This window comes from Juglans regia, chromosome 4 (genome assembly GCF_001411555.2).
Source record: "Juglans regia cultivar Chandler chromosome 4, Walnut 2.0, whole genome shotgun sequence".
NCBI lineage: Eukaryota > Viridiplantae > Streptophyta > Magnoliopsida > Fagales > Juglandaceae > Juglans > Juglans regia.
This window is the reverse complement of record NC_049904.1, coordinates 32416785-32437030: the sequence shown is the minus strand read 5'-3', so window position 1 is coordinate 32437030 and position 20246 is coordinate 32416785. Positions and strand designations below refer to the sequence as shown.

The 20246-nt window shown below is 36.0% G+C and overlaps 3 protein-coding genes across 5 annotated transcripts; 2 read left to right on the top strand and 1 right to left on the bottom strand.

The window, feature by feature from the left end:
* The first annotated feature begins 564 nt into the window (after nucleotides 1-564).
* On the top strand, nucleotides 565-2896 carry LOC109020453. Its single transcript, XM_019002915.2, has 4 exons — nucleotides 565-1293; nucleotides 1491-1549; nucleotides 1965-2032; nucleotides 2146-2896. Exons 1-4 carry the CDS (start codon nucleotides 991-993, stop codon nucleotides 2799-2801), a joined length of 1086 nt encoding a protein of 361 aa, XP_018858460.2. The 5' UTR covers nucleotides 565-990; the 3' UTR covers nucleotides 2802-2896.
* Nucleotides 2897-12325: 9429 nt separating this feature from the next.
* LOC108999737 (probable L-type lectin-domain containing receptor kinase S.5) lies at nucleotides 12326-14988 on the top strand. Its single transcript, XM_035689413.1, has one exon. The coding sequence runs from the start codon at nucleotides 12407-12409 to the stop codon at nucleotides 14387-14389; it is 1983 nt and encodes a 660-aa protein (XP_035545306.1). The 5' UTR covers nucleotides 12326-12406; the 3' UTR covers nucleotides 14390-14988.
* Nucleotides 14989-16003: 1015 nt separating this feature from the next.
* Nucleotides 16004-19536, bottom strand: LOC109020456. 3 transcript variants are annotated; one of them, XR_004801277.1, is made up of 6 exons: nucleotides 19277-19536; nucleotides 18563-18655; nucleotides 17527-17659; nucleotides 16820-17268; nucleotides 16660-16714; nucleotides 16004-16476 (listed from the first exon to the last, which is right to left on the bottom strand). XR_004801277.1 is itself a non-coding variant. In XM_019002918.2 (6 exons), the coding sequence occupies exons 1-6, from the start codon at nucleotides 19394-19396 to the stop codon at nucleotides 16402-16404; spliced, it is 768 nt and encodes a 255-aa protein (XP_018858463.2). In that variant the 5' UTR covers nucleotides 19397-19420; the 3' UTR covers nucleotides 16004-16401. The 3 variants fall into 3 exon arrangements, 2 of the variants coding, with proteins under 2 accessions (XP_018858463.2, XP_018858464.2); XM_019002918.2 differs by having other exon boundaries at nucleotides 16820-17111; nucleotides 19277-19420; XM_019002919.2 differs by having other exon boundaries at nucleotides 16417-16519; nucleotides 16820-17111; nucleotides 19277-19420.
* Between the last annotated feature and the right edge of the window lie 710 nt (nucleotides 19537-20246).

Genomic DNA, 20246 nt, shown 5'->3' with positions numbered 1-20246 from the left:
TATCGCAGTTTAATTTTGAAAAGAAAAGTATTACAATTACAAAAATAATTTATAAGTTAGATTTGATTTTATATGATATGTTAGACTCAATAAAAATAATTTTATAATTAAACATATCACATTTAATTACGTTAATTTATAAATTTATTTTTATTCGTGACCAGTTGTAATTAGATGTTTATTGAGAGTCCCTGTTAGCATACGTTGCTCTGATTTCTAATTAATGAAACGCTTCATGGGAAAGAAAAAGAAAATGAAAAAGAGAGAGAACATAGGCATGTCATGGAACAGAGCCGGTTACTCCAACTAATAGTGGTGGTAATGCTGGTGGCTGCGGAAGCAGATGAATGCAGCCAGGGGAGGAGCGTCTCGGTCGTTAAAGACTTTGAAGAGGAGCCAGCTAAGGAGTGGGTAATGGGACCCATCGTCCTCTTCTTTTCTTTTAATAAATTTAAAAACGATAAAACTACCCAACTTCCCATCATTTTGTATTCCTCTTCCACCCTGGCATCGCATCTGCATCTCCTCGTCCGTACCCCGCCCCCTTCTTCGTCCCCATTCCCCCGCCCCTCTCTCTCACCGGCTACCTCATCTACCGGTAACCACAACCTCCTGGTCACCATCACACGTGCTATCCTCCCTCCACACGTGCGTACTACTCCCCCTCTAACCTCTCATATACAAGAACTAGAAACGCATGCTTCCCTAATTCCTTTCTTTTCTGTGGTGCAATTGGTGCAGCAAATAAAAGTTAGAGAGAGAAAGGGAACCCAAGAAATATTTAAAAAGCATAACAATTTTTTCTTGGTCTTGGTGTTGTAGTAGGAGTAGACGGTCTTCCTCGGTCTCTCTCTCTCTCTCTCTGCGAAATCTGACCTGAAAGATCACTGCTGGGTCTGAGTGCGTGAGTGGTCTTTCTTTCTTTCTAAGCCAGCCAAAAATCTCTTGATTAGAGAGGGAGACAGAGATCAATATCTTATCTTTACACTGATGAGGATCCGGAAAAGGCAGGTTCCCTTCTCTCTCTCGTCTCTCGCTTCCGTTACTGTCTCAGATCCCCTCCTCAGTCGGTCTCCGGTGGTGCAACTCCAACTCCAAGATGCCACACACCCGAAGGCTTCAGACCCACTTGGAAATCTTACCCCTCATCGCGAAAGAGGTGCCCACTTTGATTATCAGCCGTCCGATCAACCCAATCAACGCCTCCTACCGATCGAAGGAGGAAGCAGTGGCCTGGATTGCTCTGATAATGCTAGTGGGACTCACAAGGAGAAGAAAAAGAAAGATTTTTCGGTCAGTGAAACAATCTCTCTTATCATCAATTTTTACCGTTGCTAGTTTTATGTGCGGTTGTGGGGTGCACTTTGGTTCAATGTACCCTAAAGAGGCAGGTGTATGAATTTTCCAGATGCTGAATTTGTGAACCTAGAGTGGGGCACGTTAGGGTCAAGCATGTGTGAGTGGATCATATATTTTTTGTGATTTTGCAGGAGTTGTTGCAAGGGGAATATGAGAGAGGGGGAGAGGTAGAGAAGGGCAATGATATCAGGTAAGAAAGGAGGCAGAAAGAACTAACCCATGTCCTTCTCATTTTTCACGAAATCTCTCGTAGTAAAAAAGTTGAAAATACGGACATCTATAACTTGATTTTACCCATATAATTAGATGGTTTTTTTTTTTGAAAAAGAAAAGGAAAAATAAAATTGTGTAAGTGGAAATACTGTGTGATGGCCACCATTTATATATATATATACCTTCCCATCTAATCTAATCTAGCCCGTCTTTTTTTATCTTGGCAAACTAATACACCCATGCGGTACACGTTAGCATGGCGTTGCTGGTCCCAGCTACACTGCATCTTTCTCCATATTGCATTTGTTTTTTGGGGTTTTGCTTGGTTCTTCCTTAATGTTGTAAATTTTATGTACGTGGTTGTGGGTTTTCTGGGTCTGGTTTGCTTCTAGGAAGGGTGGCATCCTGGGTGCAGAAACTGTTACTGGGGTTCTTCCAGAATCAAGGGCTATTTATCAAGGTAAAGTTTATTTATTTACTAGAGCAAATTAGTGATCATAGAATCTCTACCGTTAAAAGGTATTCAATGTGGTGGTGTGTTGGTTGTTTGGCTGTAATGTACGTACGTCATAGCATCTGGGAGTACTTGGTGTGACGGAGAGAAATCGTTTCCACCAAAGAAGAGGAGGAGTTCCTTCGAGAGATCAAGATCCAGGGAAGACGCGATGATGGAGAGAGATAAGATCAAGATGAAGACTAAGATGAAGACGGAGATGATCAGTAGCAACAAATGTGCGCAACAAATAAATAACGAGGAATTGGGAGAAGAAAAAGAAACAAAGGCGCGGGGTCTTGAGAGTACCGGTGCAAAAAAGCTGAGGGCTAGAGGTGGTGCACTTATGGAGGGGTCGAGGTGCAGCCGTGTTAATGGGAGAGGATGGAGGTGTTGCCAACAGACTCTTGTGGGCTACTCTCTATGCGAGCATCACTTGGGCAAGGGAAGGCTAAGGAGCATGACAAGCCTTCGAAGCCGATCCTTGGCTGGTAGTAATACTCTTACTGCTCTGAAGAGGGATGAGTCTGAGCCACTATCGACAACTTCATCGTCGCTACTAGAGAACGAACTGAAGGATTCCGTGTTAGATAATGGCGGTGAAGATGAAGATGAGAATAAGCCATTGATGTTCACGAAGAAAAGGATGAAGCTTGGAATGGTTAAAGCGCGCTCCATAAGCAGCTTGCTCGGCCAAACAAACAACGGGACTGTGGTGGCCGATCATCAATATTAGTAGGGCATGCAAGCTCTGAAAGGCAAAAATGGGTGAGGATTATTTCATGTCCCGAGCGATAAATTAAAAGCAATGAAGGTTCGGGTTTGACTTTATCAGGTGCACTTGGTGCAACTACTTTCAACTTCTGTTAATTTGCGTATGACATTTTTAATGAATTACAAATGGTAATTATAAGATGCTTTTAGCTATCAGTTTCTTCTTCCTCTAATCTTTTTGTTTATGTGTGATGGCACTACAAGATAAATAAATATTTGTGACGGATTATTTGTGATGAAAATAATTATTTACGATGAAAATAAACTCATTTTGACAAAAAATAGTTATATTTGCAAGAAATAATTGACCACAATTAAAAAATATTCTTGTAGCGTAGTTTTAATATTAGAGAAAGTATATATAGAGGAAGAATATATATATATATATATATATATATATAGTTAGGCATCAATATTTACAGTACGTACGTTCTAGTTAATTGGCATCCGTACGTAGAAACGTTGAGAAAATAGAATAAAAACTAATACGTTGATATTTAATTAATCAATTTCTTCCGTTTGAAAAGGAAAAAAGAAACCCGGAGCCATTTTTATAAGTTGAAACCCACCATTAATTTATAAAATATGAAGTCATATTACTTTATAAATTTATTTTTGTGATATTTTTTCGTGGCGGCAATATGTTTACAACTTAGTATGATGCTAAAATTTTCATTTGGAATTACCACATGAGTGGCTGTCCTAAAAGAGTAGATGCACTAATGACATGCAGTTTGACAAAGGAAAACAAAATCGGCTTCCTAACTCTGTCCATATAATATAGGTTGGGTTGGGCATGACTTGCGAGTATAATATATATGATCATTGGGTAATTATTATAAGGTCTAGTACTTTCTAACTAGATCGATCCGTCTACTCTGATGCGTGGTTAGATTAATTTGCATGCCAGAATTTCATTAATCCAATCAAATTGCTTTACCAATTTTCAGTACTTTAGGTCGTTCAATGTTTTTAAGCCTCACAAGAAATCTGAGCTTGTACAAGAACTTTACAACCCCAACGACACATACCTGGATAACAATACATATAAACGTACAGAAAAGACGGCCAAATGCTCCAGTACTGTTTTATAGCGTAGTGTATATGGGAAGAAGTAAATGGAAATTAATTAAGTACTGGATGTTAGTGCTATAATTAGAGGGAAAGGAACATCAAGGATGCATATATATATATATATATATATGTATATATATAACCTTGCTAGGTAGAAGCAGTTTGGTATGCCAAAATCGCGTCGCGTACCGATGTTGACATGATTTTTTTATTGAAAAAAAAAAGTTGAGAGAAAAAAATGTCTTATGTCTCATGAAAATAATTTTCGTCTTCAATTTACACTGTTTCATTAAATATATACCTTACATATCAGTATTGATGCATAGTTTGGTGAAAAAACTCGCTTACAAGAAGACTTTTATATATATATATATATTTAATTGGGCCGTTTAATTCTTCATAAAAGAGGGTTAAATTAATCCAATGATCATAAGTGACATAATCAATCGAGTTCTCCTCCAATTATAAGCAGACTTAAGGACTGCAAAATTAATTAATTAGCAAGTGTATATAATATATAGAGACCCCATGCAGGAATATTGTCACTGGCCAGTATGATGAACAATTAACGCGTGTGCACCTCCCTGACCCCCCACGGACATTAAGATATGCATGTCTTTCATTTTCTACAGTACTATATACTGCAGCTAGCACTGCTTTTCAATTATATTAGCTTTATTATTATTATTATTATTTGAATATTTGTGGTTGTCTTCTTCGCTAGCTCGCCTAGTTTAGAAAATCGAACTCATTTTGCATCATGAAGCCAATATGCTAATAAAGTTACAGTTTTTTCGCTGAATGCTCTCTCTTCTCTTTTTTGTGGTTTGAATAAGATTGTAGAGATGCCATTCATGTGCCTGAACGTACCATTATTAAATATGACAAAGAGATTCTTTTGGGATGTTGACCGGAATTAGCTGGATGGAGACAATAGCTAAAACCTTTTCCACATATATATATATTGGCTTGGCCGAAGACCAATATCCTCTGATCTCAACCCAGATCATGCTAGCTAGCTTTTGTGAAATTACCATGGCAAAAGGCCGATGTATATATAATTAAGAGACATATATACTACTACTAGAAATCGCGTCAATTCATCATAGGATCTACAACAGTAGTACTGAATGGTTATCCATGCATTTCGTATGATACGATTAAATTTATTTAATAATTTTATATCATATCAAATTACATCAATTAATAAATTTATTTTCGTAAACTTTTTTTTAATATATAATTAAAACATTTCTGACGACGAAATAGTATTCACGATCGATGTCTTTGTACGCCACGCATGAAAAGATCTGCAAGCAACATAATTGGAGCTGTTTCTTTTGTAAAAATTACAATGAAGCCGTACATGCATCCATGCATCCTTTTGAATGGGATTTCCTAGTTCTCGATCTCAACTATCTGGCCTGGTCTTTTAATATACATCATGTACAGCTAGCTAGCCAGACGTGGTCTTGAACATGTGTACGTATAGAAAAATATTTTTGCAACTCTGCTTATTAACGTACACATTAAACATGCAAGTCGTTGATATGGAAATTGCAAAAAAAAAAAAAAAATGTCAGCATTTAATTTATTTATTTATAATTGTGAAACAAAACTGATGTATAAAGCATGCATATTTCTAATATCTTGTTCTTGATTTGATACAGCAAGCAATAATGATGGGGATTCAAGGACGGTGTGGTAGTGTACGCGGTACGTATGTGTGATCCAAAGGTCCCAACAGATCGTTATCATGCCTTGGCCAACCTTAGTTCATGCCCCCACTCAGATAATAATTGGATGTCACGGGGCTAGATGTATGGCCTGCCAATCAGATCTTGAACCGATAAAAACTTGTTTGATCATAGCCAAAAAGCTGATCAACTGGCTAGGTTTGAGTTTTCCAGACTCTCTTTTATATAAACACCACTCACTTTCACAGAATCACTAGTACTTTTTTGCCTTGGATTTGATAGAGAGCTAAAGCTATCCGCAGCCAGCTACAGAAAGATCAATATTGCACAATCGATTAGAAAATGCACGGCTGCCATGGAAAGATCACAATTAATCATGTTACAGGCCGCCAGCAGCCTGCTGGTGCAGTACTGCACCAGCAGGCTGCTGGCGGCCTGTAAGATTTTATGAAACCTGTTATGATGATGATGATGATAAAATTCATAATCATTTGATAATTGATTCAACTTTGGCGGCCCACCTGGCAGGCTGGATTAATGATCTGAAGGTTGAACTAGCTGTACGCGTCTTATAATATATTTCTCGTATGGGTTCCAGTGAGGTGCATGATCGAGCTTTTATAAGCATTAAGCTGCATGCAGTGGGTGAAGTACTCAGAGGTGTATATATAATTGCCTTGAGGTGCATGATAATATATTTCTTATGCAACTCAATGGGATGCTTAAATCAGAGGTACGTATAAAGGAAAGACGAAAAAGGAAAAAGATCAGGACAAAAATATGAAGCAATCGAAATTAATATCTAAGACATCGTATCATGCATGAGCTAGCTAGCGCTAGAAGTTAATTTCTACAGTACTGGATCAATATAATTACAGTGCCAAAGATCATCATCTAGAATATTACTTTGCACCGCAGCCTCTAATGACCTTGAATCCTATTGTCTATCAATCTCGATCGTTTGGGCTTGGACGCTGGCCATATTAATGAAGTCCAGGATAAACATTCAGCTGGGTAGCTAGCTAGCTAGCTTGATCAATATATACATAATTAGGCTGATCAGATCCCATTTTGGGTGTTGCATCATGCATGTGTGATCCTCATATGCATGTAATTTTGGCGGCAGTACTGCAAGCGTTGGCACGCGGTGTTGAGAAATGGGAATTTAATTTTCTGAGTCAGACGGCCCCTACCTGGAAAATCATTAATTTTAGGATGGTACGTTCTGTCGTTGCCTTTGTGGAATATATCCCAGATCAAGGTTTAATTGATGGGAATGATTCAAATCAGAACAAGTGAAATTCTTCAAATCATGATAATGATCAAGGAACGAAGGAAATGCTGTTTATTGCTTAATTTAGGGAGACTACTTTTTTGTTCAGATCTACATGATTGCAACTGCCAAAAGCTGGAAACGTCATTAATGAAGCATGCATGAATGGATTAGTAGTACTATAAGTGCTGGATCAGCATTAATCGTTGTCGATTGGGCTGTTTAAATTTTTAGTTAAAAAAGCAATTAAGTACCTTTAACAAGTACTGCTTAGACATTGCAACTGCCTCTGCATGCAGCAATTAGTTTTTATACGTTCAAAAAGTCTGCTCGACCTAATTACTCCAAAATTACGATTCTATGGTCCAAATATATATCATCATGGGATCAAATTTTGGCCCACCAGCATGACTGTGACTCTACGGCCTAACAAGTTGGATTTTTGCTTGGCCGGGCAGATTATAGACGACGTTATGTATTTGGGTCGACGGACTCGACTCGCTATTAATTAATTATATTATTTAATTAATCCTTAGATTTTGTAATTAATTTATGATTTCAATCATTGGATTTGAAATCTTTTTCAATTAGGAGCTTCCATCATATAATTTCCTTTCAGATGGCAACATATATAGGCTGCCTGGGTTGGGCAACCCAAGCGGCATATCCAGGCAATGCCCTTAATTGGGTATGCATGCGTCCAGTTGCTTTAAAAGAGCGGCATCACAAGCACAAAGACTTGATCCAGCATCTAAATCCTCAAAAGTAGAAAACAGAAATTACAAAGGGAACGACAGGCCGGCTCAAAACAGGGAAGAATGTCATACGACATTGCCGCCAGCATTAATACAAGAACATGAATACGAAACCTAGTACTGATTTGACAGTTGTTCCATCAAAAAAAAGATTTGACAGTTACAGGAATATTTTGGTCATCTTTATAATAACACTCTTATCCGATTAATTAAAAATAAAATACATTTTTTATGAATATAAGATGAATTTAACTTTTAACTATTCTATTTACATAAAATTTTATATTAGAATAGTAATTTTTTTATTATATGATAATAAAATAATAAAAGATAAATTTGACTTTAGCTATTCACGTTAAATCTCTACATTGGATTATTCATTTATTCATGAGTAATTAATAATTTCAAAAATATTTTAATTTTTTTAATTATTAAATTATTTTATTTTATTATATTTTACTATTCATAATATTATATATTAATAGTAATTATATTCTAATTAAATTATGGGTTAAAAAAATATTATTTTTTCAATTGTCATTTAATGCTATAACCACAAACGTCTAATTAAACTTATCTAAAATTCTATATAAATGTCTTAATTTACAAACCAATCCAATATTTCCCATCCAACTATATATTTTTTTTACCAAATTTTCTTCTATCATATAGTTTTTTTACCAAACTTTCTTCTATCTAATAATCATATGTACTAAATTTTTCATCCAACCATCTTCTTTTACCAAACTTTTCTCTATCAAACAACCATATCTACTCTATTTTTCATTTAATAATATTTTTTTTGCCAAACTTTCTTCTATCCAAACTTTCTTTCTGGTTTTTTTTTTTCTTTTCAGGTTTGTACGGCTTCTTCATTTCGAGCAAAGTATAGAAGATCTCTCTATCTGTACAACTTCAAATATTAAATACAGCTTCATCCACAAAATACACAAAATATAACTTTATATTTCCACAAAATACATTTAGGTTTTACATCCATAAAATACATTGGTAGGACTTTGTATTTTCACAAAATACATTCAAGTCTTATCCACATTCTCACAAAATACATTCAGGTCTTATCCACAAACTAGTAGCTGCATGTGTAACTTACAATTGCAAATTTACAATATATGGTCGAGTGGCTTATCTTCATGGCATGCTCAGTTCCAGCTCAATTGGAGAAATGTTTGGTGACATTAGTGATGGAATGGACAAGTTCTTATTTTCATATATGAATGGATGGAAGAATCTTTTTTTATTTTTATTTTTTATTTTTTCTATTTTTTTCTAACCTAGAGGTAGCATGCTATGCAATGCAATAGCAACCAAACAAGCAAGTTTACCGTAGAGAAATACCACAAACTTCAAATTTCAAAGTAGAGAAACTATCGTAGTTGTAGTTTATTCAAATGTAAACTTGAAATTTAAATTCTTGCTATTCTATTACAACAGGTCTTGTATAAATTATGTGTAATCCTCACGGAAATAGAGTAGAGAAATATATACAAACAGATTTGTATAAATTTTTGCTTTTTCTTTATATACACAAACAGAAATAGAGTAGAGAATTTTTACACAAACAGATTTGTATAAATTCTTGATTTTTCTCGTAATACACAAACAGATAATTCTCATGGAAAAAGATTTACAAGCAACGTCCCCTCATTCCTCAATCATAAACAGAGACAGAATTCAAGATACACAAATAGCTAAACCCACCCACAATCAAATATTAGGGTTTAGAGAAGAGGAATGCGAGGGATGGCGAGGTGCGGAATAAAGTTAGGAATCATCAAGAGAATCAAATCTTATACGTGAAAAGATATTACTTGAGCTTCGGAGAAGCAGATTGGCAAGAGAAAGAGGGGTTTTGGTCATTTCCGTCCAGAGTAAAGAGTGTGGTGGTGCGGTGGTGCTGTGCCGTTGTTGCCGATGAGACGTGGGGTGGTGGTGGGGTGGTGGCTCTTTATGGTCGAAGATGAAATACTCGGGGTCTTGGTGCGAAGGGCGTCTGGGTTTTGAGAGGGAAGGGAGAAAGCCATGGGAAGGGAAAAATGGCAACTACCGTAGTTGATGTAGATTTTGAGAGAAAAAAACAAATGATATAAAATAGATTTAATGAATAAATAATGTGTTTTAAATTTGAAAATTATTTTAGATGTTATTGTAATTATATTTTAAATATTAAAAATATAACTATTACAATGTGATATATTTTATTATTTAATAATTAAATTTTTATTAAATTTAATTTTTAACTAATCCAACGAAGTGCTCTCGTTAATTAAACCAGATGTAGGCAGCTTGTAGCCTATTTCAGTATGTCCAAAAGAGACCTAGCTGGAAGCTTGGAAAAATCATCATCCTTGTAAGTAATGGACAGAGAAAAAAGAAAACGACACTGACTTTAGGGGCCAATGACCAGTACTTGTACAGTACATGATACTATTACGCTGAGATTTCTTTGAAGTCATAATTATTTCGTGGAACGATCCCTGTTATTTCCAATTGTTATTTTTTCTTCTTTCGTCTGCTCAACATTTTCTTCTCTTCTCTCTATCTCTCTATCTCTCTCTCTCTCTCTCTCATTACAAATTGGAATTTCGTAGCAGACATCGCCATCCAAGGAAAGACTTAAAAAAATTATAAAAGAATATGCATGCATGCAAAGAGCTGATCTTTCCAAAAATATCAACCTCATGAGAGTTTGAATTTTGAATGATTTAATTCTAATCGGTCTGCATGATTTATTCTCAGTTCTCATGCATGTAGATCGACAATATTATTATTCCTTACTGACAATCATGAGTCACGCAGCATGGGTCTCATTACGAACCGAGTGAATGTGGAAATATGTTACGTGCCCAATCAATCGAGCCTATGACGGGGTGCAACTATGCAGTGCGAGTCAATATATTTCATTAAAAAATAATGGAAAAGTGTTATGGGTATAAATCTATCGTATAAAAATAAATTCATAAAATGATATGATTTGATCGATTATGTGATATATTATATTATTTTATTTAATAAAAATAATTTTATAATATAATATATCATATCAAATTACGTCAATTTATAAATTTACTTTTATAAAAATTTTTTATTGCCAGAACTTTCTCAAGATAATATATTTATTATTTTTAAAGTAATGTCCTTTTTATTTTTTTTTTCATTTTTTATATCATCCGATCGATAATGAAGTTAATTATCATATTTTTATACTTTCTGATCACAAGTTTATTTCTCTTTAAAAGAAAAAAAATACTTTCAATATTGTATCCTTTTTTAATAAGAGAGATGGGAACCTCGAGTCTTATTATCAACTATCTCTTGTGGTGGAGGAATATCTTATACAAATGGGGAAGTAGTTTTGAGGGTCACATAAATCCAAACCCAAAGCCAATTAAAATCCTTGCAAAAAACATATATTATAAGAGAATAATTCATATATATAATAATGATTTCATACTATCTATCATAACGGATTAATCGAGCTTTTAAATTTACTAAAGCATCAACCAAGCTATATATTCACTTCTCTGTAGGTATATATGGACTAATTCAAAAGGAAATAATTAAAGAATAGATACTAATTATTCCACATTTCAAAATACTTCTTAGCTAGCTGGAGGCTCTTGTATTTTACTAAACCAATTCACAGCAAGTAAAGAATCTGTCTCCACTATTAATTCTAAAATTTGCAGCTGATAGTATAATAATAAACCATATTGTACAGTATGCAGATGTCAGTCTCTCTGCAAAAGAGTATAGGTCATGTGATTTTAGAAATGAGTAATGCTAGATACAAGTTTCAAATAGATAAGTCTCATACAAACCTTTTGTAAAACAATAGGTTCCACTAATAAATACTAGTTTTTTTTACATTTTTTTAAAGTGGGATCTACTTTTTTATAAGAGATTGTATGGAACTTATCTATTTGGAACTTGTATAAATCATTTATCATAATAAAAATATAAAATTCATGATGGGATAAATGATGAGGTGGCTTAACAGAAACAAAAGATGTCATAATTCTAAAAATTATATAGTAACAGATCGATCATATATAATATCACCTCCTAAAAAATTAATAATTCAAATTTAATATTGAAACTAATAATTATTAATTATCTGTAAGTAAACTGTTCAAACTGCCAAACATAAAAGATGTCATTGCTGACATTTTCTTTTTAACAATTGTTCAATGTTCCACCCAACATTGAGCAGTTTTTGCACGCTAATAATTATTTAGAAATAAATATCTTTCAAAGAATTTCTTGAGGTGCACCTGGATCGGAGGTTCCAGATCTTGCCAACAAGATTAGAGAGAGTCGGACTTTGACGATAGATGAAAATTATATTTTATAGAACTTTGACTATCGTATTTTTTAATATATAGTTTGTTAATTATTAGAGATCAGACAAAGGAGATCAAGAGGAGAAAGTTGACTTGGTGGAAACTTCGACGTGCAAGAATTAAATAAGAGAAATCAAAACCACCACCTAGATAACCATGGCAGTTGACTACGTATAATATTGTACCCTTGAACAACATTAGAATAGAACAGCAGAAAGTGCAGGGAAATTTCTCTTTATTCTAAAAGTTGATTTGTCTCCGGTCTTTGATCTGTTGAGAATATGTCATTTATAAGATCTGTAGCTTTGCTTTAATTTGTTCATGTTCTTCTCATGTATCGGTGTTAAACCTTGGCATAATTAATTGCAATACTTCAACCTGTTAAAGACCAAACTCTGTTTTCCATGGGTACAGTGTGGTTTTCTCAGCTAGCTGTGTCCCTTTTTCTAGCAGGCCTCTTGGGTGGAGCTCTTTCTCCAGTTGGGTGCCTTTCCTTTAACTTTCCAACATTCCCGCATGAATATCCCCCTGAACTTCAAATGAGCAAGAAGTCACGCATCTTCTTGGATGCTATCCAAGTTACACCTGATTCTAAAGGATTAAAAGATCTCAAAGACAATTCCGGACGGGTCTTTTACGAGACGCAGTTCAGATTGAAAAGCAAGAGCAAAGGCGTGACAGCAGCTTTCAATACCACCTTTATATTGAATATCACCCCCCAGACATCTCCAGGTGGCGAAGGCATGGCCTTCATATTAGCGGCAGATACCGCTCTTCCGGAGGCCAGCTCTGGGCAATGGCTTGGGATCGTAAACGCGACAACGAATGGATCCTCTCAGGCTAATGTCGTGGCCGTTGAATTTGACACGAGAAAGAGCTATCCAGAAGATCTCGATGATAACCATGTTGGCTTGAATGTAAATAGCATCTACTCAATCAAACGAGTGTCTTTAGCAGACTACAGTGTTAATCTTTCTTCAGCAGCTGACGTAGAGGCAAGAGTTCAGTATGATGGCAAAAATATTTCTGTCTTCGTTTCCATGACTAAATATGGAACAAGGCAGGGCATGCCAGTATTGTCTCTGCCTCTTAATCTCTCTCAGCATCTTCCGGAGAAGGTTTTTGTGGGATTCTCTGCTTCAACAAGTAATTACACCGAACTAAACTGCGTAAGGTCATGGGAATTCAACGGTGAAGATGTTGGTGATGAAAATCCAGAGCTGTTATGGGTCTGGATCACAGTTCCAACCGTACTGGTGTTATGTGGGATTGCGTTCTACTTGTATTTGCAGAGAAACCACAGAGAGCAACCAGAAGATGCATATCCAAGGATTGAAGACCAGATTAAAGGGTCCTCTGTAGCTCCACGGAGATTTCGACTGAAAGAGCTGAGAAAAGCGACAGGCAACTTCAACCCGAAAAACAAGCTCGGAAGAGGAGGCTTTGGAACAGTCTACAAGGGGTTCTTGGAAAATAAGGAGGTAGCTGTCAAGAGAGTCTCAAAGGACTCAACTCAAGGCAAGCAAGAATTTATAGCAGAAGTCACAACAATCGGCAACCTCCATCACAAAAATCTAGTGAAATTGATTGGATGGTGCTATGAAAAGCGTGATTTCCTTCTTGTGTACGAGTTCATGCCAAATGGTAGCCTAGATAAGTTCATATTTGACTATGAGCAACTAGGCAATGAGGAATCGCCGACACTCGGCTGGGAAAAAAGACGCATCATAGTCTACGGGGTAGCAGAGGCACTGGATTATCTTCATAACGGGTGTGAAAAGAGGGTGCTTCATCGTGACATAAAAGCCAGCAACATCATGTTAGACTCAGACTTCAATGCAAAGCTGGGAGATTTCGGGCTCGCTCGTATCGTTCAACAACGAGGAAAAGATCACCACACAACAAAAGAAATTGCAGGAACACCGGGTTATATGGCTCCGGAAACTTTTCTTATCGGTAGGGCTACTGTTGAAACAGATATCTATGCATTTGGTGTTCTTGTACTAGAAGTTATCTGTGGAAGAAAACCTGGAAACCAGAATGAAGATAACGATTACAACAACGGCATTGTGTATTGGCTGTGGGAACTTTATAGGAGAGAGAGGATTCTTGATGCAGTTGATTCCAGATTGGCCGGCGAATTTGACGAGCAAGGAATGGTGCGTATGCTTGTACTGGGAATTGCCTGTTGCCATCCAAACCCACACCACAGGCCCTCTATGAAAACAGTATTGCAGGTACTTACAGGTGAAGCGCCTCTGCCACCCGTGCCCATTGAAAGGCCTTCATTTGTGTGGCCAGCCATGCCCCCATCATTCAAACAGGACCCAGATATCTCTCTTATTGGAGGCCAACTTAGTCCATTCACACAACTCACCGGGAGATGAATCACGCTGAACTCGAGAATCGGTCCTTAATTCCTCAGTATGATATTGTTTTTATTAGCGGATGGTCAACTTGTTTATTCAGCATTTCTTTCCTTGAAGAACTTAATGGTAGCAGAGTAATCCCAGGTATAAGTCTACATGTACAAGTTTTTTTATAAAAAAGTGGGACCTAATAAGAAAAAATGAGTTTTTCATCATTTCTATGGTGAGATCGAATTTTTTATAAAGGACTTACATGATGAAGCTTGTATATATTATTTTTCATTGTAACAAGATAGTACGACCCTAGGATGCAAGAATATTTCTCCAACTTATAAGTAAATAAGATCCCAGGCTTTTTCTTGTTAAAAAAAAAGTTTGTAATTGCAGGTGTTCTAATGTTCTGAGTGGAAATTTTTTTATGTTTTCCCATAGTAAGTAAGACCCTAAATAATTGCCCACGATGGTTTTATGCGTGTGGGGTATTTGTACTGCTTTTTGTACGTGGTTGTATGGGTGGAGATCCTGTCGATGGGATGCGAGTAGAGTACAGCCTTAACGCTGCCGAATTTGGGTGTCCCACGAACGACCTTTATTAAGGGCAGGAAAAAACTATTCGTTCATCATTTCTTACCACTTTACTTTATAGTTAGGATTTTTTATTTTTTATATTTTTTACTTAATGATTAAAAAAGTAATTTTAAGTATATTGATATATTTTTTAAAAATATTTAAATATATTAAAAAAATATGAATAGAAAAATTAAAAAAAAATTACAAAAACAACTAGCGGTCAAAATGAACGGGCTACTCTGGACGGCAGAATAGCCCGACTCTTAAGGGTATGTTTGAAAATAGTTTTGGTCTCGTCCCATCTATTCTCATTTTATTTTTTTTCTAAACATCACTTAAATATAAACACTTTTAAAACTAATTATTACAATTTTTTCAAATTAATCATTACAATTTTTTCAAACTTTCAAATAAAAAAAATTCAAACTTTTTCAAATCTCAAAATAAAAATTATATTAAAAAATCATATTCTAACAATAATTTACTTTATATTATTTTTTTATTTAACTTTTTTTCTCTCATTTTTCAAAACCTCTCAAAAAAATAAAAAACAATTCAACTTTTTTTAATCATCCAACAAAAATAATATTATAAACTATCTTCTAACAATATTTGAACTTTATAATATTTTTTATTCAATTTTTTCTCTTTCCTTTCCCAAAATTCAAAAAATATTCAATTCAAACTATTTCACTATTATTCACAAATTATCTTATTACTATTTACAAAATTCTCATCTCATCTCATCTCATCTCATCTCATCTCATCTCATCTCACTTTCTAAAAAATAAATATTCATTTTTCACACTTTATATATTGGGAGAACTCTATTCATTAGGAGGGAAGAATAGTTTGAAGGTGATGTGGAATATTCCAATAACCCATTGGTATTCCTGAAGACTTGAGCTGAAAATATTTTGGATCTTCCACACAATCTCGTGGTTATTTCCATTTCTTGTCATCAAGCATCACCTAGTACTCATATGTAATATATGGCCTTCACACGGAAACGATGAAATGCAACCTAACAGGCAAGAATGGGGAGGAGGAGAATCCACAATATATACGCAACGCTGTGCTTTCAACATAACCATGAAATTATGATCTCTTGTTCTAAATGAATTGTATATGCCTTCAAGTTTAACAGACATGCAAGTTACAGCGCATGAAGAAGGAGAGATCTTGCCTCCTTACTGACTATGCAAAGGAGAATCTACAAGCTGTCAAGCTCATACCATAATTGCATAGATATTTCAGGGTATGCCCCCGGTAGAACAGGCCAGTTGCCCCCCAAAAAACAAGGAATTCTGAGAATTTATGCTGCCCCTTGGGAGAAACCATAGTGGCAATTGCCACACTCTTTCCTTCAGGGGAAAAAAGAAAACTTCTAACTCCAGAATTCGATGAAAATACGATCTGTAAGTTGCATCTGCTAGGATGCAGCACGCTCTAAAGCATCCTTAACTCACGGCTAGCTTATCACATAAAGATTGATATGCAGCGCTGCAAAGCTTGAACTTTTCCTCTGCAACAGCCTGTTCAAGCCCAGAAATCAGTCAGTCTGTCAGCACCAGTCAGCTGTTAATCAGCACAAGCAATGATGAGATTTAACCCATTGATGTACACAAGAAAAATTCATGAGCCTGGCAAGATACACATGCCTTCTTCATGCCACACTCCACATAAAAGATTCAACATATGGAGAATCATGCTAATACCTTGGAAGAGCCTTGATGACGATCTGGATGCCATTTTAGTGCACAGACTCTATATCTGAAATTGTAAAATCAGAATCAGATGGATGAATGGACGAAACCAGAAAACAAAAAAGAAAGAGGTGATTTGCAAACTCAGATGGAGAACCGAGTGAGAACTCACGCATTTTTAACATCTTCAAGTTGTAGAGGGCCAGAAGCACTCAATCCAAGGGCCAGCCTGTCTGAAGCCATATCTGTCTCGGAACTCTCAGACTCAGATGAAGAATCATATGTTTCTTCATTCCGATATCTCCAATTCCAGGACCTCCCAAAGTTATTATAGTTTGATGAGCTCCTCCATTGAGAATTCTCTTCATTAACGAAAGACCAATAGAAGAATCGGTTCCCACCAAATGCAGATCGGAAAATGGTCTCAACATCAACATCATCTTCTTCACAGAACTGGTGACCTCCTGAACCATAATTGAAAATGGGATGATATAATGCAACCTCAAAAGGTGATGAAACATGAATCCAAGACTCAACACACGAGTGAAGCAGTTATGCCGTGAAGGATGCCTAGTGTGCCCCACATGATGCCATTAAGAAGAGCATCACCCTACATAAAGGCTGAAAGATAATTGCCTTCAGAACTAGAGCAACTGATCTAAACAAATCGAAAGGCACAATAGGCCCATCTATAGGGCTATTTTGGCCGACAGATAATAAAAACTTCAAAGCCTAGAAGATTTCCTAGATGGAGACCATTTAAAAGATGGTCCTACAACCCTGTAATTTGTTTAAAGTTGAGCTATTCATATATATAGTCCTGCAACTAGACATGTTGTGTTTTCTTTATAGCACCAATGATACTTAAAATGTCCTTACTTCTGCCCGATCGCTTGGGTCCCTGGGTGTTGGTCCAGTCCCTTTTGGAACCCTTAGCAGAGTATTGCCTTCTAAACCATGAGGGGCCCCTACTTGAAGATGGGTCATCCTCTTCATCCTCGTCCCGCCAACTCTGAAATTCCAAAAACAGTTCATGCAGGAAAATTAGAAAATAAATCTCTCTAAAATAAAATATGATAACAATAAAAAATCAGAAAAGTTTCAGTCTTCACGTATTAACAATGGTATGAGCACACACACCACAAGCCCATAAAAAAAAATTGTAAAAAAAATTTGCCCATTGAGCTGAAATGGAACTGATCAAGACCAGAGCACTTCAGTTCATTTTCTATATCATTCCTTCATTGCAAACTAAAATAAGTAAATCTCATGTTTCTAGCTTTTGCACTCCCTAGCAAGGAATTAGTAGTGATACCGTCATATAAAAAATAATCAGGAAGAAGCCATAGTACAAAATCACAAACTAAAGGGAGAATTACAATATTCATTGTGCCCTTGAGCATATAATCCTATACAAACAAAACATTTTTCCATTAGAAACAAAAAATCTCAAACCTCTTCACCTTTTTTCCATTTGCATTTTTTGGGCTCCAATTTATCCATCACCTACATCCATGTGCTCTGTTTGATTTATTTATTTATTTTTTGCCATGATTAATGATGTAAGTAGCCTAATTTTGTAGTTACAAACCACCCACGGTTTGACTTCCTAAATTCTTGCACCTAACAATTTGCTACTAACACGACCTCCATCTTGTCTTCTACAACCAATACAACTAGCCTCTGACACCCTGTCTCTGCAACCATCCATCTTACGGTGCAATAGCTGTTCTCCATGAACTTTACATGGCTACTCATTCAAACCAAAGGTTATCATAGTCTTGTATCATTCTTTACTCTTTTCAGACACAACTGAAAAAAAAAAATCAAGCATCAACCATACTGAGAGGAAACAAACTATTTAGAAGTAAACAACCTGAAACATCATCAATAAGCTAACATCATAAATAGAGACCTGAAACATGAAGTCCGCGTAAGCACCAACATTCCGCAATAATGTTTGTTTTGCATGCAGCTGTCTGAACCTTTTTGGGTAATTGTTGGATCTCTGCAAATGAAGGGTTACGAGCAGAAGAGAATTTTCATTCAGCATCAGAAAAAAGAAAGAGTGTGTGTGAGTTCAGATTTACATTAAAACTAACGCATAAACTATATGTCACAAAACCCGATCATATAGCCATAACGAGGTCTGAATGGCATCTCAAAATGTTTTTCTTTGCACTCGGATCATCAGGCGTTTATATATAAACCATATATTGAGCAAATTGGGAGGGAGAAAATACTGGGACGATTTAATTTATAATGAAAGCCTACATTTTTAGCAAATGTTCCGGCCTGGCTGGCAATAATACAAAAGAAAAAAATGAACTTGAAAAGCAGAGACCGGATCTTTCCACCAGCTCAGCCTAATAAAAGTAGTTGATACAATTTCCCAGTTTCCAAGTCAACCAACCAGAGAAATAGAAACAACTAATAAGATCTTAAAATAAATTCTAGGTATTAATATAGACATCGTTTTTCATCCTGAAGGATCTGAATAAGGCAATCCCTAAATCTCCTAATTTGTTTTTTTCTTCCCAAAAAAACTCCAATCATTCACATAAAACCATAGAGGATAAAACCGTAGAGATAAATACAAAAATATGGAGGGAGAGAGAGAGAGACTAACGGGTTCCCAGTAATTGCGCCTCTTACGTTCTAGGACGGGAGTAGAATGAAAGAGGGCTGCCCTCAAATGAAAGCAGCTGGCTTTCGAGCTTATCAACGCTGCTTTCGTGGCGCTGTTCATTTTGAGATATCAATGCTCACAGACACGGGGTTTGGGGAAGAAGGGGAGCAGCGAAGCGAAGCCGCTATGATACTCGATGTAATTTTCTTGTCGGAGGGTCGTTTCGGGACTACATTGCAGCCATTTTCTTGTCATGGTCTTATGGCCACAACCATTGATCCCATAACTTAGTTTGAAAAAACGAGCTCCTTAATTTGTAAAAGTAATTAAGGCCCGATTGTCAGTATTGCGTGGATCGAGGGGACGAAGTCTAGCGGCAACCATCTGAAAACCCAATTGTCAATTAACTTTATGGGTTTTGGGTTGGCTTAATGTGGGCTTTGCCCAAGCAACTCAAATGCCCTTCGCACCAACCCAAATTGTAAATTGTACCTGATTTTGGTCCAAAAACGCTGGTGCTTCCTTTTCTCCCGAGTCCTCACTTTTTAAAATTTTTCTGTCCGAGTTTGGTTTCTTTATGTCTGAGTTTGGGTCTCAACTCTCGAAAGAAGAGAACGGGAGGATTTGTCGGACCCACATTTTTTTTATTATATAAAAACTCATAAAACCTCATTTCAAACTTTTGCTCACTTCCTAACATTCAAACATCCACTTCAAATAATCAACACATTAGTAATACATACTCTTCGAAATCAGAAGACTCGAACCATATATTAACCTATTTTTCAATGGAACGTATTTTACTCGGATTCATCAAAATCCATTTCCGGTAGTATACAAATCTTAAAAATGAGACCTTTATTTTTTATATAACTTTTACCAAGTAATTCCTAATGAAATGCATACCCTCATCAGTACGAGGCATATATAACATGAGCTAGCTGAGAAAGAAAGTCCGCATTACAAGTAA